Raw genomic sequence first — 20,218 nt, forward strand, 5'->3', positions numbered from 1 at the left:
AATACTGTCTATTCAACTTGCTGTTAAATGCTCATAAACTCACAAGCAAGCTGCAGCAATGAAAAACATACTAGTATGTGTTGAATGCTGTAGATGATAGAGGGGAGAAACAGACAGCTTTAAAAATGAAATTTATAAAGGAAAACGTTTTTGCGTCAAGTTACATTCTGAGATACATACATAGTGAACTTCAAATTTCTCATATACACCAAAATTTTTACATGGTTGCAGACTTCTTGTAAGCTTTAACTACTCAATCAAATCTTAACTGCTAGGTCATCACATACTCCATCCAAATCAAACCAGGTACAAAAGATCAATTTTTCTCATTGTTGTACTTCACCTGTTAATAGCCTACAAAGTAGACACACATCAAATATACAGTGGATGCACTATGACAAAGTGCTGCTCCTGACTCTTGAAGGCAGCTCCCAGCAACCCTTCTCATAAAAGGTATGAAAGAATCAAAAAAAAAACCCCTAGGAACTTCGAAGAAAAATGATGAAAGTATACAGAAACTCACCAGTAATGTGACTGGTGAATAGGAATTAAACGACTGATAATTATTTAGCAAACACAAAGGATTAAAGCAGAATGAAATTAATGGGTAACCGGTTAAAAACTGAAGTTTGGACCATATATCCATGCCTACAGCATTAAACTACCACAAAATGCTTTAAAGGCCAGAAATATAGATGCAAAACCAGATCTATCAACAGCTCTAAAGTTAATGAACAACCAACTATTTGAAACTGAAAGAATACACCCAGGTCAGTGGCGTTCTATATATGCTATGGTATTTTCTGTAATTATTTGTTCAGACACTCAGGGAGACAGAAAACTAGTCTGAGCTAGCAAAGTATGGCCTGTTTGACACTCCCAGTGCTCAAATAAATCCTTTAACTAAATCTTTTGCCTGATGAACTGAAATTGAAAAGGGAGAAAAACACACAAGCTTCAAGGCACCACCTGAAGTAGTGTGCACCCACAGGCCTGACCCAGCGCTGCTCAAACAAAGTATCACTCCTTGCTATACTTGACTTTTTGCTACAATTACCTCATGGCTGAAACAGGAAGAGAGGAATATCCTCTCTCAGCATACTTCTGCTGCCGACCCCACAGGCAAGCTTTAGACAAGCCACCACCTAAACTAGAAACTGCTCATTAATTTGCACCATAAGCTAACCAGACATTTGTTTGCAAGACGCAGCCCTAGCTTAACTCTGAAGAAAAACCTCTAGAATTTTTTTTTTTTTGCTACACAATCTCTTAAGGTATCAAAACATGAAGTTGTAACTGTTGCAAGGGATAGTGAAGCAAAAAGAATCCAACCCCAAAGTACCCCAAAGACAAGATACAGCGCTTGTTCTCTGAACTCTCATATATGAAGTTAGCACCACCTCTCACATCCTAAAGACATATATCTGAGCACTGCATAGCATGAACTGACTTCAGGCCCTTTGCTTACACGAAGGTCATACTAGCAAAAGCTAGATATGATGCTCCAATGCCAGTATTCACTATTTTTCAAAGAACAGTAATATTGTGATCAAAATAGTTTTCACCCACAAAACCACACCTTACATAACAGTATTTCAGAAACAGACCCGCCCCTCCCCCCCAAAAAACCACAGCAAAACAAAACAAAACATTTCCTGGGTAACACATTCCAAAATGTGGTGCATGACCCACCGGTTTCAAAGATTCACTACCACCATCTCTTCTGGTAAACTTTTAGAAGTGACAGTGTTTTACACGGTGATCAAATTCTTTCTTCCTACCTTCCCTTCAGTTCTGAACTTTATTCCTACTTTTCAAATGAGTAAGTAAACACCAAAAAGACAAAAGTACCACTAAACTCCACCCAACCATCTGTACAGAACTTGATCTGCCAGACTGATAAAGCTAGAAACTGGGCATACATAACGACCAATTCCTTATTCTTTCCCAGACTGGCTAAACAATCGTACCCAAAAGCGTGAGAAAGACTGTGACACCACATCCTAGATCTTGCCTTAGGATAAGGAGGACTGCTGTAATTTCCAATGATGACATTCCTTTTGTTTAGTGGAAAGAAGTGCTCATCTAACACACCTCCTAACAATGACCCACGCAATATGATTTCCACACAGAGAAATACACCATATGAAGGCAGCAGACACTTTCCCCCAACAGGACTCCCAAGCGTAACACCAGAATCACAAATTAATCTATACAGAATTTGTAAACATTGTCAAATCCAGGTTCAAGTCGCCTCAACTAGACCAGCAATATGGTTCCATACCAAGAGCAAGTCTTTTCTAGGATGGTATCAGGTAGCAAGCCTGTCTGTAGCAGAATTACTTGAATCAAGTGAAGGCCCTATGCCAAGTTTCCTGCACATCCTCATTGAAGACTTTAGAAGATGGATGGTAGTGAAAGTAGAAGTCCTTTATTGTATCATATCAGCCTCATAAAAGCAAAATTGTTACAGTGCATGCCAGCATACAGAAAGCCTTCTAACAAAGTCCCCAAGTCCCAAGCAGAAGCAGCAGCGACAGGACCCATAATCTGTGTTCTGTGAGCGTTTTATCAGTAGCAGCCACAGCAGCAACAGCAGCATTTATGATCAGTGTTTGGTGTGCCTGGTAGTGCTCTCAAAGCAGCGTATTTTATTTTATTTTATTTTTAGCCAATCAGGCTTAAACACAAATTTTCTACAGTCTTGCTGGGCCTATCTTAAGATAAGATTGATGTGCGACACTATTAATAATTTCTTACACAAATTCTACGCATATAACTATCTGTTCTATCTAGGAATGTTTAGCAAGGCTACATTGTTTTCCTTATGTCTAGAACTTAGCTAACTTTTCAAAAGGCAATGCTACCAAGCTTTAAACTAGGTTTTAGGTCCTTTTCCTACCAACCAATTCAGTCTCTTATTTGCTTAAGGCACTTTAAAAATTCTTTACTTATTTAAAACTAAACTTGTATTTCTACCTCAAGTCTGTGTGGATTTATGTATTTTAGTTTCTCTGAAGGTTCGAATTCAGCCCTCACATTTCTGGACATCCCTGGGCCTGTGTGGATGGGGCTCAGAGGGATTTTACAATCTGACAGCCCTACAGTTTCCAAGTCAGGTATCCAGGTGCTTCTGAAAAGATAGGGCATGATGGAGCAGAGGTGCCAGGACCTGGCTGCTCTGGGCTCTGAATTTCTCCAAGACGTTCTGCAGTACTTTGGGAGACACTGTCACTATGAAAACATGAAGAACTATTTTTCTAGCTAAGCAGCATTATCAGGTTCAGAGAGCTGCTTGTGTTTGTTACGCCGCAACAATAAGTGACTCATTGGAAGAGTTATCAGTAACTGTGCTTAGATAGTTTTTAAATATTAATGGGGACTCCCACCTTTTATTTTCTTTCCCTTGACTTTTGGAACTGGACTCACACAACTTCCCTCTTGGGAGAAATGGCTTCAAGCCTGCTAACAGCTCTCCTTTGACTCCACCCTCGAGATAGTAGTGTTTTGACAAGTACAAAATTCTTTCACAAACCTGAAAGGAGAATCTTCAGACAAGTAACTCAAAAATGACCAGAAATTGTATGGGATGTGCCAGCTAGAACACATGTTCTTTTAGAAAGGCTATAAATTTTTGACAACTCGCTCTCCTGAACAGTACAATCTTCTGTCTCCTGACTTTCTCCATCATGAAACAAGAAATCACAAATGACTGCAATCATCCAGCTGCACAGAAGAGAACTAGAACTCTTTCTAATGCAAAGAGCCCAAAAATCAGCAAACCCCAAGCAGCTAAAACCCTGCAGGTAACAGCATAGACTGGGTAGAAGCAGTTAACTCTCCTTGCACAGACTATAAATGTGTGGACTGCTTTTCATGACTTTTTGGTGCCTTCCATCATCTCATGGAACAGATCATGGAAAAGACCCTACTCAGGACACACAAAGGGCAAATCAGTGCTAACAGTGCTCATCACCGGGGAGCTGCTCTTCAATCAATGCCTTTCACCTACAGTGAAGAAGTCATCCCCCACCCCTTTCGGAGGGATTGCCTGACCACCACCACAAACCTTTCAGAGGAGAGAGGGACAAGCAGATCTCACAGGCTGGGTCCAACGGCCGACAGGAAGACTGACACTGACTCTTGCTGGAAAAGCTACCCACATCACTATTCTTTCTTTCACTTCACCCAGAAAAGATACTGAGCAGCTCCAAGCTTTTCACTGACTGCCTTCTAGGTGGGGATCAATCAGAAGCTGCAAGAGACACACCAAAGTCTGTACTGCTGCAGCATCTGTCACAAAAGAAAAACCAGGAACTAAGACTCTCAATACCAGGACAACTAAGTATTTGACAGAAAAAATCAAATTAAAAGCTCAGCCGCAATCCAGACTTCAAGTGTGGGGGTTTTTTCGTTTGTTTGATTTAGTTTGGTCTGCAATACAGAAAGTCAATTACACCATCATTAAATGAAAAGTATAGAATTGGCAAGTTCTCCACTGTGTAAGTTATAAGAGCTGATTCAAAGGCTGTCCCATACAGTGCCCACTCCAGCCACTGTCCAAGCAGAACACAAGCCTGGCACGTTCTAGCCCATTCATCTTCGAGGCAAATCTTACCACCTCCAACACCAAATATACTCAGGGAAAAGTATAAAAGCAGAGAAACTTCTCCCAGAAAACCAGTCTCAATGTTTCTGAACCTGCAACAGGATTTCTGTAGTCAATGCCTGCTCGACAGGCTTCAGTACCATCTCCACTGTTAACTCAGCTCTGCCAGCACATGGAGGTGACTCCCATCTCAAGGCACACCACCTCAGGGAAGGACACGTGTGACAGCTTTGAAAGCTACATGCTAGAACAGCTAAGTCAAGTTTAAGTCAAGGGCACACACCCAGCTGAGATAAATGAAACTTGGCTGAGGGATTTCTAAACCATTCCCTCTTATAGACGACACAGCAAGTAACAGATCAATGCAAATGACTGAGAGCCAAATTTCCATCCTCAGTGCTCTCACAGGTCTCTGATATTCAAGAATGACTCTTCGTGATTACAGATCCCTTCTCCTGGGCTTTTATCACTCTTGGAGCACCTTCCACATCTCCAAGGATACGTTTTGAATCCCTACAATATTTTGTGGCAGGTCTGAGGCCACTGCAATCTCACAGCCTAAATCCTCACCACCAACATCATCAGAGAGATAATCCTTTTTCCCCCCCTCCGTTTTCCATGCCATGCTATATCTAAGAAATTTCCAGATCTGATCCACAGCACCTCCCCAGGCAGCTGAGGCAGAGCAGCTGGGAATGGAGGGCAGCAATGGCAGGAGGCAGCACCACACTCCTGCTGAATGTGTCACCCCTCAAGGAGAGCAGCTCTGATGCTCCAGTTTATCTGATGAGAGACTGGGCCCCCCCAGCTGCAGAAGCACCCCTTTAACCTACCAAAACCACATGGTTTTAGAAGCTGTCCTCCTACTCAGCTTCATCCTTTTTCTTTGGCACAAGCTGGGGAAGGCAGGCTTTACAAGGTTGTACCCCAAAGCCAAGGACTGTCACCAGACAACCAGGCCGCAGGCTAGTGAGGTGACTGTGCCATGCAGGGGCAGCACGTGGGGATCGCTCTCCTCTGCTTGCTACACAAATAGAGATAAAAAAATGATTGTTCCCCCTTACACTCACAGTAAGATGAAGACCTACTACAGAAAGTACAGGCCTAGCTCAAGCATACACAATTTCTTAGTGGACCACCTAACAAATTCTAAGTAATTCCTTGAAACATAGAAAATACTCCCCTGTGTCTGCATATTTGAGCAAAGGAGTAAAAATAACTGAGTACGTCTACAGAGCATATAACTTTTCAGTGAGTTCTCATTTAAAACTGACCCATTTAATTACACTAATTAGCAGGCAATGCTTCACCTTTGCAAAAGAACAGATTAGAATGCCAACTTGGAAAGACTGAGCAGGATAAGTCTGTATCACATAATAAATAAGGTATTTCACTCTCAAACTTCTTTTTTTTTTTCCACAAAGAAAACCCAACCCATAAATATATTAGTGAGTCATTTCTATAATGTCTTGAATTAGAGGCCTTTAACACTGGTTCAGTACAGAGCCTGAAATGTTACAGCACCATACCCATCTACATCTGCTGACCAGTTTCTAAGGGGACACCAGAAGCAGGTTAAACCTGCTTTTGTCAGTCCTAGAGATAGACCATAACAACTCCCTGCCTACTGAAAGCTCTCCAAAACATACAAACCATGATGGAAACCTCTGCTTTTTCACCTTAGTGTCACAAAAACACCAGAAAACCAAAATAAGACCCTTCATTATTCAGAATCAGTGGTGCTGCAGAGCAGCGTTGCCAGGAGGTTGGGAAGTCCAGGCTGCCTTCCCCAGTCACACCACAGAAATGCATCTTTGCTGGAAGACTCTGGCATGTTTCCTTCCTTCCTTCCCTGCAGACAGCAAGCACCTGCTACCACCTGAGAGGAAAAGCAAACCTAACTGTGTGCAGCCACATGCCTCAAAGCTTGCCTGCAACACCAACCCAGCCTACATTACCTCCTGACAGCTGAACACCCACAAGCCAAGACTGCACCAAAATCAAGCCCATCTTGTCCCAGCACAGGCACACAGAGAGTTGGTTTGATGACTCTTACAAAAGCGGTGGCAGAAATACCAGTTCTTTTGCTGAAGGCAGATGTGGAGGAGTGCATGGACACTCAAGATAGACAGCAGTTTATCAGGATAACCGGGTGTGTCACTAAAGGAAGTTAATTAATTTCTCTTCACCTCATCAATGCTAATATGAAAAAAAAAAACAACAAAACCCAGAAAAATCCTCAAAGAGAAAGACAGTCATCTCTGTGCTCTGCCCAGCCCTGTGTCAGGCTGCTACAACATGACATCCTTCACCAAATATCCTTCCATGCTTTTTGCATATTTCTTCCCCTCTCCTCCTGGCATCCTCTTCCCTGTTCTTCCTCCAGCCATCAACACCCAGCAACACTTTCACAGAAGATTCTCTTTTCCTTGAGGTCCACAAACACACAAGGTAAGCAGGTAATTTAAATCTCCCAGCAATTTGAGCAGCCTTTGTTTTAAACCCTTACAACTCGGGAATCTAAACTATATTAAGAAGTGACTTGGGGCATTTAAGAATGGCAGTAGAAATTGGGTGTTGCTGCCCCAGGTGGAGTTGAGCCAAGTGAGGAGACTGCTATCACCAACTCCTTATGAGACATTACCACCCACTCAGATGTGTATGAAAAAATCGTGCACAATCTACTAAATCACTTAAAGAAGTCTCAAAAAAACCACAGATTTGTTCAAATCGGCACCAATTCATCTTGCTTTGGCTTGACTCAATGGGGAAAATACATTAAGCTAAATCACAGACATACTGAAACTGAGTTACAAAATCCTTACCATTCTAAGTCTTTATAAAGACTTTACCCGGTGTGGTTCTGCGTGCGACTACATATAAATTACTGCAAACGGGGACTGGTGGTATTTATGCACTGCTCACCTCTAAGGTGTCCTTACAGTAACAGTGAGCAGCCACCTCAGCTCTGCGGTGCTGCTGGCCCAGAGGGGTCACAGCAACACGGGTGTTCTGGAGCAGTCACGACTCGGGGGCACGGCCGACAGCCCCGCGGCGACTTGGGTGTGTGTCCCTGCCCTATGCTTTGTTCCTGGCCCTCCCAAACCTCCTGACGGCCCCCGCGCACCGCACCACGGCACACGCGCTCGGTACATACATGGACACACGCGGGACGAGGCGGGTCCGGGTGCCGCTGTTCCGGCTACCCCGCCGCCAGCAGACCCAGGAAGGGTGCAGCACAATCGCCGCCGAGCTCCAGTCCCCGCAGCTCCGCTGCCACCGGCCGGTAGCGCCCGAGCCGGAGCGGGCAGCGCGGGCGGCAACGGCCGCTCAGCTCCCCGGGCCGGGCCGGGCCGGGCCGGGCCAACCGCCGGCCCTCGCTGGGCGCGGCCGAGGGCGACGGAGCCCCGAGCACCCCGGCCCGCTCCTTCCCGGCGCGCAGGCGGCGCTGACGGGGACAATGACCGCGGCGGCCCCGGCTCCCCCTGCCCGCGGCACCGGCCCCGGCTCCCCCTGCCCGCGGCACCGGCCCCCGCCCCCTCGCCGGGCCTCACCAGGCCCCGCCGCGCCCGCGTTGCCGCCGCCGGCCCAGCACTCACCGCCTGCGGCGCCGCTCCCGCCGCTCCTCCGGCCGCCGCTCCGCCCCGAGCAGGTGCCCGGCGAGCCGGCGGGGCGGGTCCCGGCGGCCGCGCCGGCCGCGGCTGCTCCGCACGGGCGCGGCGGAGAGAAAGGGCGGGCGGGGGGCGGCCCGGAAGGGGAGGGCCGGGCGGGGCCGGGCGGGGGCGGCTCCGGCACCGCCCCCTGACCGCCCCCCTCAGACCGGGGCCCCTTCCCCGGAGCCCCGGAGGGCCGCCGTCGGCTGGGCTCTGCTGCTCGGCCTGGGCGATGGGCGGCTGGGTCCCGGCCGCTGGTTCCCGGCCGCGGTAGCGCAGAGGACGGGGTGCGCTGGCCCTTCCCGGGTGTTTAATTCTGAGCAGCCTCTTGCCTGAAATGCCCTGTGGGAAGCAGAGCCCTTCCGTGGCACGGGCAGCCAGGAGGGTCCGCCGTGTCCTGGGGCGCATCAGGGACAGCATCGCCAGCCGGGAGAGGGGGGGATTGTCCCGCTCTGCTCTGCACAGGGGCAGCCTCAGCTCCAGTGCTGGGGGCAGTTTTCGGCGCCACAGTATTAGAAAGATATAAAGCCATAAAACCATTAGAGAGTGTGCAGAGGAGGCCTACGAAGATGTCAAAGGGTCTAGAGGAGAAAGTGTTTAAGAACTGGCTGAGGTCACTTGGCTAGTTCAGCCTGGAGGAACCCTCGTTGTGGTCTACAACTTCCTCGTGAGGGGAAGTGGAGGGGCAGGCATTGATCTCCTCTCTGTGGTAACCAGTGACAGGACCCAAGGGAATGGCCTGAAGGTCTGTCAGGAGAGGTTTAGGTTGCATATCAGGAAAAGGTTCTTCACCCAGAAGATGGCTGGGCACTGGAATAGGTTCCCCAGGGAAGTGGTCACAGCACCAAGCTTGACAGAGTTCAGGCAGTGTGTGGACAATGCTCTCTCAGGTTCATGGGGCTGTCCTGTGCAGGGCTAGGAGTTAGACTCAATTCTTCTGTGTGCCTTCCAGCTCAGACTATTCCATGGTTCTGGGACACTTCTCAGTGCCCCTTGGGCCCAAGGAGCACTAGCAGCTCCTGTGCAGGGCTCAGCGGTGGGGCAGGCCCCAAGGACCCGGGCTTGCTGGGCAGGCGTCACAGTCCTGGCCCTTTCAGTGGTCTTGGCTGCACTGCAGTAGGTCAGGCAGGAAAGGCTGGACTGAAGCCTCCCCGAGGCCAGACAGGTCCAACCCTGCAGCTGCAGCCACCGTGGCCTTGCCCCCAGCCCGCAGGTGAGGCAGCCGTGGCTCCCTTGTCCCAGGCTGCTGCTGCTCTGAGGGTCGAGGTGCCTCACAAGTGTCAGGTAATGCTCTCCAAGACTTTTTGCAAGTTCCTGGAGTTCCCGTCAGAACATGCACTACAGGATGGCAGCACTCCCCTTGGCGGGGATCGGATCAGTCCCAGTGGCCTGAAGGCTCTTTGGGCTGCTGGGATGCATTAATTCCCTCGATTGCCAGTCCTGATAGCCAGCAGGCCCAACAGGTTTGGTGTCAGTTTTTCCTTCCAGAGCTGTGAACAACAGAATCACACACTGAACATACTGTACCCCTTCAAAACAAAGTATCTTCTTATGGCTGAAAACCACTGAGGAACAGATTTACAGATCACACAAAACCAAGGAGACATTGATGCTATCTAGATTGCATTGGCACCCAAGGCTGTTGGTCAAGGATCTTGAATATTACTTTGGTGCATTGTCAGATCAACTCATTAATATAAGTTTGATTCAGCACAGATGCAGGCACACAATTTTGTTTTAGCCCAAGCATGGTTTTCGTGCTTGGCTGGTTTTGTATTTTTACAGTAGCTAAAGGAAGACAGTGATACCTGATACAGTATCATTACAACTGCAAAGGCAGGCGATATCTGATCTGGTGTAAAGCTTACCAAGTTAACCTTATCAATATTTGTTTTTAAACAATTTAATTTAAGCCAAAAAAAGAACCAGACTCATCACTATGTGTTACACAGTCTTGACATTTTTGATCTTGCTGAGAGCCATAGTGTTGCATTTACTCTGTCATCAAGCCATGGCCTAAACAGGATGAAATTTTATAATCACTGAACAGAGAGTGGCGAGGAAGGGTAGCTTACTCTTGGCCCCCTTAAAGGGATGGTCTCAGTTTCCTTATGTTCTGAAGACCAGTGTGAGCTGCCAGCTTTGGCTGTTCTTTGGACTTTTAGCTGCTGAGACCTTGCTGTCCTCCTTTATAGGACTGATCTTTCAGCAGTACATTATCTTCAATTTCTGCCTTCTCAAGCCTGGGGGCTGAAGTTGGGACTGAGGGATCTCTTGTCACAACTATTAATCCATTTGTGTTTTTTGTCTACAGGATCCTGCTCATTCTCTGTGGACTCAAATGCAAGGAACACCACGTTATTGCTGTATAAAAGAATTTCCTGCATTCATCAAAACACTTTGAAATTCTCATATAAAATTATAAGATTATTTTTAAATTTAGCTGTAGCATTTTCCCAATTAAAATGGACTGCAGAAAATTTACTGATAGGACACAGAATTACAGTGGCAAGCTGCACCAAACAACACTTGCTTCCTCTTTGCTGTGCTGGAATTTTTGTTAACAGAAGTTCAGGATGAGAATTGGCTCAGTGAGCTTTAGATGAAGAAAGTGATATAGGGGGCTACCTCTGCACTGAGACTTAAAACTAAGCAGCCTTGAAACAAAAACTGAGCTCTCAGTACAGGCAGACAGCCTCTGTACATGTAGGGTAAACTTCTACATGACATAAATTATCAAATTTCATAATCAATCTCTTTATTTATCATTGTCTCAGATGGTCTTGATCCAACATATATTTATGGATAGCAGGATGGATACTATCCTGATGGATAGTAAGCACACAAGGATCTCTGTGGCTAGGACCATGCAGTCTAAGTAAAAAACAACTTACGTGTACTTTACAAGTTAAATTAATATTTAAATCAGTGTCTATTAGTAGCTTCACAGCATCATTATTCTCCACCTCTAAATTGGGAAGGCTATTCTGTTGCACAAGACTTGGCAATTACTGCTTATTAATACTAATTATTTCAATCTATTTCCATGTTTTATTTCTAATTAAGTATCATTAGAACAGAGAATATCTTTCATATTCCTTTAATGCTTAATTTAGTAAACATTTCCCTTGGAAAGAGCACAACTGTGGTTTGCATGCTAAACACCTGGAAATGATGAATGGAAGTTACCTAAAATTCAAAAGCAGGAACTAGCCCTTGACAGACCTTATGGATCTGTTCTTTCAAGGAGGCATTTCATTTTCCACATAAAATATTACTCTTGGCACTGACCTTTGCTGAACCATATTATGCTAATTTAAAAAAAACCTCTCCTTGATTGCTTGGCAAGGTCAGGCACAGAAGCAGGTAGAGAACAAGGAACGTGCTCTGCAGGCTGTGCTGGGGAGCATCACCTGGACTTTCCTGCAGTGCCAGGGCTGACCACCACAGCAGCTGCTGCTGAACACCTGATCTCCACTGAGATACACCAGACAAATGGCATTAAAATTTCGTTGTAGGAGTGGTTTGGCTTGGTTGTCATACACAACTCGTTTTGGTGTCTGCAGACAGAGCCTGTAGGTGGTGATAGTTAAAAGGGAAGAAGCATCTTGGAACAGTGAGAGAGGGTCTGGTGGAGTCAACACCCACAAGATGATCTTGATCCACCATCAAGAACTGCTGTCCAAGGTTAAATCACGGTTTTACCAGGCAACCTTTCACAATACCTAAAGGGAAACATTTTATTTTGTACTTCACTATCTTGTTATGCCTCCTGATTACGTTTGCATGGCTTCATTAACTCGGATCTCTGCTTTTGAAGGAGTTTCACATTCATGCTTTCTTCTTCCGCCTCTCACCATTCCCTACCCCTTAGTGTAATCAGGCACTTTTTTATCAAAATGCTTTCACCAAACCACAAAGTACATCTCCTGTTATGAAATGAGAGTGAGCCATCTAATTCTTTGCAGGGATGTTGGTCGTTTCCTTCTTCTAATGGCAGTCATAAAAAAATTGAATCATTCAGTAGAACAAAATTAGCTAAACCTCTAAGTCCCCAGCAAGGGAGTATCAGCTCTCTCTTAATTTATCAAAAATTAGACACTGGGGTTTAAGTCAATTCCTGAGGTTATTTGTCAAAGGAACTTCAAATCTGTAATACCTTATACAGACAAGACAAGAATTTGTTCCAGAATGAAGCAATAACCCCCAAATTTCAGTCATAAGAACATTTTTAACAGTTTTCTGTGGAACTATGATACTTTTTTTCAGTCTGGGCTCAAAGCAACAGATAACGACTTCCTCCTTCATTGAGGAAATCCGTCCTACATTCTTTAGCCTTGAAATTTAAGGAAAGCTGGAAAGTAATTGCTTAATTAAAACCTGAAGCAATGTGAGAGGATGACTAACTGCATGACTTGGCTCCGATAGCATCACCAAATTACTCTTCAAAGAGAGCCTCCAGCAAGCTTGGGCTCTCATGACATAACAAAGCCAGTGTTTTATTTATAAGGTTATCTTGGCTTTCCTGTAACAACACATGAAAATGTGCTATTGCTGCTGGGCATACAGGCCGTGTGAACTTGGCAGCGTTTTGGCAAAATACCAGTGAAAACAATCTCAGTGTGTGAACTAATACCAATGTGTGACACAAATGCAGTAAGAGAATTTTAAAAACAAAGTCTTTGAGCTTATCATCCAAGAGGTCACAGCAGATGAGTTTGAGGAGGAAGGCAGAGGGGCAAAAAGGCTGCAATTCTTTGCTAGTGCAAGAGCCAGGTTTTGGAAAGATGATAGAAGGAGAAATTGCAGTAAAACTGCAGGATGAAAGTCTGACTGAGGGAGAGAAAATTTCAAAATGTCCAACTTGAGACAACATTGTGGGCATGACTGGATACTGATTTGCCTTAGGAATTATAATAGTAACTACGTGGTAGTAACTATGTGTAAAGTATCTTAGCATTCTTCAGTGACTGTGACCTTCACCCATTCATCAGCTCACTTATTTGCTCAATCCACCAGCAGTTTCATTTGCTACAGACACCTGCCCTAAAGCCCAACACTGGCATAAATTAACCTTGTAAAACTGGAGGTTAGAAATAAAAACGTTGCTTGCCCAGAGGGAATAACTTCTGACCCAGTCTTCAGCTGGGAAAGCTTTAGCCATGTCTGACCAGGACTGTACCTGTTGCCTGTGCCAGCAGGGTTTCAGTGCTGTCCCTGACACACTACTGCACACAGTCAGTCTTTGAAAGACTCCTTGGACTTCTGTTTCTCTGCCAGCTTTGGTGTGGGTAGTCTTTGTGCAGGAACTGAGAGAACAAACCCATTTCAGGAGGCAATGGCCAGAATTTATATTGTTTTGAATTTCTGTATTTAAACTGATAAGAGGTTAAAAAAAAAAAAAAAAAAAAAAAAAAAAAAAAAAAAAAAGTGAAAATTATTCCTGGTTGAGATTTCACACCAGGAAAATTAGAAGTTATTCCACAGAATTTAGTGGTATAAACCCCCACAGCTTCACATATTTGAGGTGCTAAAAATGATTTTTCAGACAATGCTGCCATCTGTATTTTATAAGAGAGGTTACTCTGAAAAGGGACGTGTGTACATGTTAATATGGTGTTACAGGTATTGCCCTGATCCTGCTTACTGTGCTGCTTACTGAATTTGGTGAGAGGGGCTATTATTTCAGGACAAAAACCATAAGATACTGACAGAGTCATTTCCCTGATTATGAACTTGTTCTTCAGTTATGCAATTTTATGTCTGTGGGTCAATTATTGTACAATGTCAATCACCTACAGTTGCAATGGACTTGAAGTCATTCCTTGTAGGCACAGCAAGATCTAAAGTGATATGCAAAGCTGCTGGTTTAAGCTATTTATGTAACTACTTAAAAAACCTATTCTTAGAGAAAGGACTTCCTAGAGCATGCAGTTCATTGCTTACTGCTCCTTCTATTTGTTGGATCTCTCCTGCATCATATTTGGTTTTTCTGTGGAAACCATTAAGGCTTGATTATAGCAAGGATACACATCTATTTTGGTAAAGCTCCCAGGTGAACGTGACACACTATCTTCCAGAGCCTCTATTTTGATCCTGAAAATTGCAGGCCTCAGGTAATCATCAAACCTAATAGTTTAAAAACATTTCTAAGCTCAGTCTTGAATAATCAGAATGCTATCAAACATATACAAACTGCAGAGCAAACAAGGCTACTGGGAAGAAAACAAGTATCTAAAATTTTAGGGATCAAGAAATCATTTTCTTTAACTTTAGGTGATAATTTTAAAAGCTTGAATTCCTCTTAGAGTTTCTGCCTGCAGTTTTAAGGACTTTGCCACTTCACATGCTTCAACAGACATGTTAAATTGGAGTGAACAGCATCACCTACTCTTCAGCTGTGGGACATCATAAGGATAAGATAAATGATTGATGGGATGAAAAAGTGGAGGAGAAATGAACATTTTGGCCCACGGTGTTCTGGACTGGTATTATTGCACTAACAACAATAACAAAAAGGCATCTGAATATCTTCAGTGTTCTGTTATTTCTAAGTGTATGTATTCTGGAGAGATTGAATTTAAAAGCTGTTTTCCTGAAGATTAAAAAGAAAATCCAGAGAAAATTGCATTCAGTCATAACATACAATATATTTTTCAGATTTTAGCATAGTGGCTCAGCAGCAATAATACACTTTTCAGAATTTAATATTGATACTGAAAAGCAGCATCCCCAAAGTCAGATAACTGCCCTTTAGGTCTCTGTGCACCCATAAACAGTGGCAGAATAGGGGAACCACCACTCCTCACACTGATTTTGGAGGCAACCAACAGCCTGAACAACATTATCATGAAATGAAAGCAAACGAAGAGACCTTTTTCAGTTTCTACCTTGTTCTTGAATAGGGAGGGAGAAGAGAGAAGGCAGAAGTCCCACAGGTCACTAAATCAGGAAAAGGAGCAGCATATTACCACTGATTCATTTGTGTCACCTAAAGGACAGTCTCCCTCTTGTGCAGGACACAGGCCAGGCTTAGAGAAAACAAGATATAAACCTCAGAGTCTAGATTTCAGCTCCTGAATATTGAACTACCAACATTTTAATACAGTTTAAACCTTAATGGGAAGGAGGTCTCCTTCTAGGGTTTCCAGACTGCTGAGCAGCACTCAAACCCAGTTATCCTGGGATCTCAGGCCTCTCCAACCAGTGTGATCAATGCTTAAGCCACTGTGCCACCTTGGGCAGTAGAAGAGCTGCACTGCCTCACTGGCAATGCCTGGAACAGGAGTGGGGTGGTGGCAGGGGCACGTGAGCTGTAGGTGCTGTCAAGCTGGGACTGAAGTGGGATGGGAAGCAGGGAAAGGTGCTGCTGCTCTCTTTGTGCCAGAGGGAAGATTCCCACCCTGCCAGCCAGAGTAGCAATCTGTGCTATTGCTGCAGCATTCTGCACACACATCTCATTTGTACAATTAAAGGAGAGAGGATGATTCCCACTCCGTCAAGCTGTTCATCACCAGATGAAAATACAGCCTGGGAGTCCAGATCCACCCCTCACTGATGCAGTTTTATTTTGAAATTAACTCCCTGGGGAGACAAGAGGTCCAAGGCAAGCTCTGGGTGCCACTTCCCAGGTCAACACCATGGAAAGTGCTGAACCTAATCAGAAAGCTACTGTGATGCCCAATTACCTCACAGGTGTTAATCTATTAGAAACTCAGTTATATAAACTAAGAGCAGAAAAGCTCTGTCAAGGACTTGTGTGAATCACTAGTGATCCTTCACTGCAGCTGCAAGACCACTGACAAATTCAAAGTAAAAAGTTCAAAGCACAGTCTTGATTCACAACAGCAAACGCTGGGTTGGTGCTGCTATGAAGAAGATACATCATCAAAAGCAAAAAGAAGGAATTTGACCCCTCAGGTGACAGTACTTACTCCAGATATTCAGGCAAATTTGAAAAGTTTTATCTGAAAGCAAATATAAAGGTAAATATGCAAATTCTTCACCGATACTCATCTTGTTTCCTTCAATCTTAGTAAATAATCGAGCAGACAATATAACATGAATGCTTCAGGAGTCAATACAAATGAAATGAACTGTCATCATGGAAAGTATTAATATACTTCATCATAAAAACAGATTGTCTCAGTTGCAATTTTGACTGAAGTGATGATTTAAAAAAATATATATATATTAAAAAAAACTTCCCTCAGCATTTCATTAGAGAACTATCAGCAGCTGCAGGCTGGTCACTTTCCAAGCAGCAGTGTGTGCATGTAGCTTGAAGAGAAGTTCAGCATTTATGTCGTGGGTACTCTTACAGAATAGCTCTTGCACACTAAACAGAACAGTGTCTACTTACCACAGCTCTCAAGTTTTCTTTTGCCCATTTTCTTTGCCAGAGAGGAGAGGCTGGGGCTGCAAACTGGCCCCTATATTGCCACCAGCACTCTGGATGCCACAATTTGGAGTCCTCACCTAAAGGCCCTTCAGCCACCAGCCTGCACTTCCTCAGTGTATTGGCAGGACCTCAGAAAGCAAATGAATATATGGCAATGGGAACAATGGTGAAATATTCTGAGGTTTTGACAACCACACCTTCATTCAGTATTATACCCTCCTTCAGAAAATACCTCGAAACAAATTAACATACATGTATTTTTAAATCAGTCATATTGTTGTGGGAATAAAAAGCACTAAGAAACAAGTCAGATTCATAAATGAAAATGTATTTCACCTTTATACATGCTATACAGGTCATGCAAATACAGAAATCTACAGGTTATACAATGACACCATAATAAAATATGACATTTGTCAAACACAATGTATTACAGAAAAACAAACTGTTTCTGTTTGTTTATTATTTAGGAAATAGATGAAGGACTAATTTGGAAGACACAGTACCATGCTACAGCTTACTGCACAGTCAAAAGAAAGTATTTCTTTGAAGTACACTAACATAAATAGAGCTGGGTTGTTGTAGGTATGATTTTTTTAGGCATTGCACATCATGTCACTGGTTACTTTCCCACTGCTGACTTTTAAGAGCACAAGAATGGTGCTACAACTGAGGTCAGTCTATGCTGTGAGCTCCTATATGTAGAAAAAAAAAAGAAAAACATCCCCTCCCCCCAGATTTCCACGTCTTTTGTGTTAGTGTCCAAAGAGAGTTGTATTTTTAATTTTTACTTATAAGGGACTGGACAAAACATCCTCAAAGCAGCATCTGATCTAGCATAAAGGTTACCAACAGAAATAAAGTTAACGCTGTATGGCACATGACGTCCTAACCTTGTACATCTTGATGTGGACTGTTCCATACAGATGTTTACAGAACATTAAGGGCCCCCTGTTCCCGGCGTGCATTTTGGCCTTTGTGTTTCTGACACTCACACATTGTTTTGCTGCTGACCAAATCCCATTTTGTTGAGCCTACAGGAAGACAAAATACTTCTCTGTGTGATAGAAAGCCTGCTGGTATCAATCAAGTGTCTGCATATTCAAAGGTTAATGTGTCACCCTCCTGATCACTCACTCAGATCTACTACAGCTATACTACATATATATTAAGGGCTTACACTTGGCATTTTGCCTACTTTGCTTACAAGTGTTACACAAATATAATTTTAAACACAGTTGATAGCTGCTCCCAGACTAATTAATATTAACCGGTAAGTGCCACTAGTGACTAAAAGTGTCAACAATCGTAAAGGGATAATTCCCACACTCCACAGTCAATAAAAAGGCTCTTTTGATTCCAGCAGCTATATGTTTTTCAAGCCTCTTCAGCTACAGTTTTAAATTACACACCTCATAAAAGTTGCCAATAACTCCTTATTAAAGACAAAAAAAGATAGGCACAAAACTAAAGTACAGTATATTATTTTGTTTCAATGCACTGTGGGCAAACTCCATCATTATTTACAAGAAAAAGATGTCTAAATGAATGTATGATCAAGCTTAGGAAAGAATTATTTAAAAATAAAATGCACAGGTAAAAATCACAGTGAAGTGTTGAGATGAATTTTAAATTAAAGAAGAAGTAAGTGCTTTATTAGCAGCTAAAGCTCAAATTCTAATGCACGCTCTGTCTTCCCTGAAACATCAAGGCTCTAGATCATTGGTTTCTACCAAAAGCAGCCAGTTATTCAACATATTCCCTGGGAAGACAAGTTATATTCAGCTCTGATTATGTGAAATCCAGTGTTCAAGGACTGCAGAAGCTTTTTCAAGTGACAAGCTCATATTTTACTGCCAGTAGCATCACAGGGATATATATCCTCCAGAAATTGTTAGCTCTGTCAATTAAAAAGAGAGAGAATATCAAGTCAGCTATGCAAGTCAGATGACCTCAGTTTTGTAATTTGGAGAATATACTCTTCCAAAAAACCTGACTATGGCTTTGTACTTTGAGACTGTCACTGAAGCCTACTATGAATTTTTACTATGCTGGCTTTTCAGGGTATGTGATTCTACACTGCAAGTTTTACAGCAGCAGAAAAGAGTAAGCAGCAGCAATAAATACCATGGCCTAGACTGGCTCCACTTTTAACTCTTTTCTTCATGCAAATAGGCCCCAAAGATATACAGGAAAGGTACGTATTAATGAAGAAATTCTGGATGTCTATAAGAAATGTTTCCATTTACCAGTTACTTGTGGTTGCTATGATACAGTCAGTTTGCATATGATGCCAAATTACAGGCAGCTGCAAATCTCAAAGATTATGTTGAATTTAAATACCTAGGAGAACAGCTTTCTTTCTCTCTCCACACTGCTGTGTACAACTACTGCAATATCCTGGGAAGCTAGTAAGTAATCACAGCAATTTATCCTACCTAAGATGTTTATCACAATACTGTACCTGTATCTGTTCTGCTGAAAAGCGAGGCTGTCAACAGATAGAATTAAGTGTATTTTCCTGTCCTGGACTGTTAAATCCCTCAATCAAGTTTTTGTTACAGTCATCTAGGCTAAGGGTATCACTGGACATCTTGGAGTAGGTAGCTTGGCCTGTGAAATCCAAGAGGTCTTCAAGAGCCTTGGCATTACTTGTCCCATTTTGGTCCAAAGAAACACCTGGCATGAGTTCATTCATGGGTGAATATTCAGGGATAGAGATAAGTTCTTCTTTTGAAGCCGGGCTATACGAAACATAAAGGAAGAAAGACACAGAATAAGAGATGAATAACTTTTCATTAAGCAACAAACAAAGTAAACCTCTGACTGTTCAGAAACCACCACTCATCTTAATATAGCTGCAGCAAACTTTTACCTAGAGAATGTCCTAATCTAAAGAAAAAAGATATTGCCCTTTCAGGATGGAAGGTCATACCTAACCTATATCCCTTAATGATTAAGGTTTGTGGTTGCTGTGTGACATCAGCACTCATCTCCTAAACCCACATGCTGATAGTTTACTGAACTGAGGTTATTGATCATTATTTCAGTCCCTGCACCATTCCTTTACCTAAATGTTTATTGCATTGTTCACATTACTCTCCTCATCCTGCAAACACTTACTTAAAGCACACACATTTCAAAACTTAAATAAAAAGTTATTTCTTGAGACCTTATGATATACTTCAGATGTAGAATTCCCATAATTAAACTTAGGAAACCAGCTGCTTTACTGAGACTAGCAAGGCTAGGGCATTTCAGTTTGGAGAAGAGAAGGCAGAGGAAGGCTTTCACAGACATTTCTAAAACTATGATGTGGTGGTGAATGAGTTGAGGGCAAAACTATCATGCATAAAATCCAGCAACACAAAATGTAAGAGATCTACAATGCTTCCAATAAGAAACTGGGTTTAACAGGGATCAAAGAACATCATCTACCCAGTGAGACTGTACAGACTGCTTCCAGGTGAGGTCCTAGACACAAACATCAGCTGGTAAAAAAAAAAAAAAAAAAGAGTGGGATAAGCTCATGGGCAACACATCAATCAGTGGCCA

General features: G+C 43.3%; 2 protein-coding genes across 9 annotated transcripts in view; both read right to left on the reverse strand.

Moving 5' to 3' along the window:
- Positions 1 to 8,305, reverse strand: part of BCLAF3 (BCLAF1 and THRAP3 family member 3) — a 33,700-nt gene extending 25,395 nt beyond the window's left edge. For both annotated transcript variants that reach the window (XM_066176917.1, XM_066176916.1), the window contains exon 1: positions 8,209 to 8,305. The gene's annotated coding sequence lies outside the window, so the exon portion shown is untranslated. The remainder of the gene's footprint in view (positions 1 to 8,208) is intronic.
- An 8,665-nt stretch (positions 8,306 to 16,970) lies between these two features.
- Positions 16,971 to 20,218, reverse strand: part of MAP7D2 (MAP7 domain containing 2) — an 80,632-nt gene continuing 77,384 nt past the window's right edge. For all 7 annotated transcript variants that reach the window (XM_066176919.1, XM_066176918.1, XM_066176920.1 and 4 more), the window contains 2 exons: positions 19,128 to 19,407; positions 16,971 to 18,563 (listed from right to left, as the gene is read on the reverse strand). In XM_066176919.1, coding sequence (XP_066033016.1) covers positions 19,158 to 19,407 — 250 coding nt within the window. In that variant the 3' untranslated portion in view covers positions 16,971 to 18,563; positions 19,128 to 19,157. The remainder of the gene's footprint in view (positions 18,564 to 19,127; positions 19,408 to 20,218) is intronic.

The sequence above is a fragment of the Chamaea fasciata genome, unplaced genomic scaffold (genome assembly GCF_029207755.1).
Source record: "Chamaea fasciata isolate MVZ Bird 193981 ecotype frontalis unplaced genomic scaffold, bChaFas1.0.hap1 SCAF_2, whole genome shotgun sequence".
Lineage (NCBI taxonomy): Eukaryota > Metazoa > Chordata > Aves > Passeriformes > Sylviidae > Chamaea > Chamaea fasciata.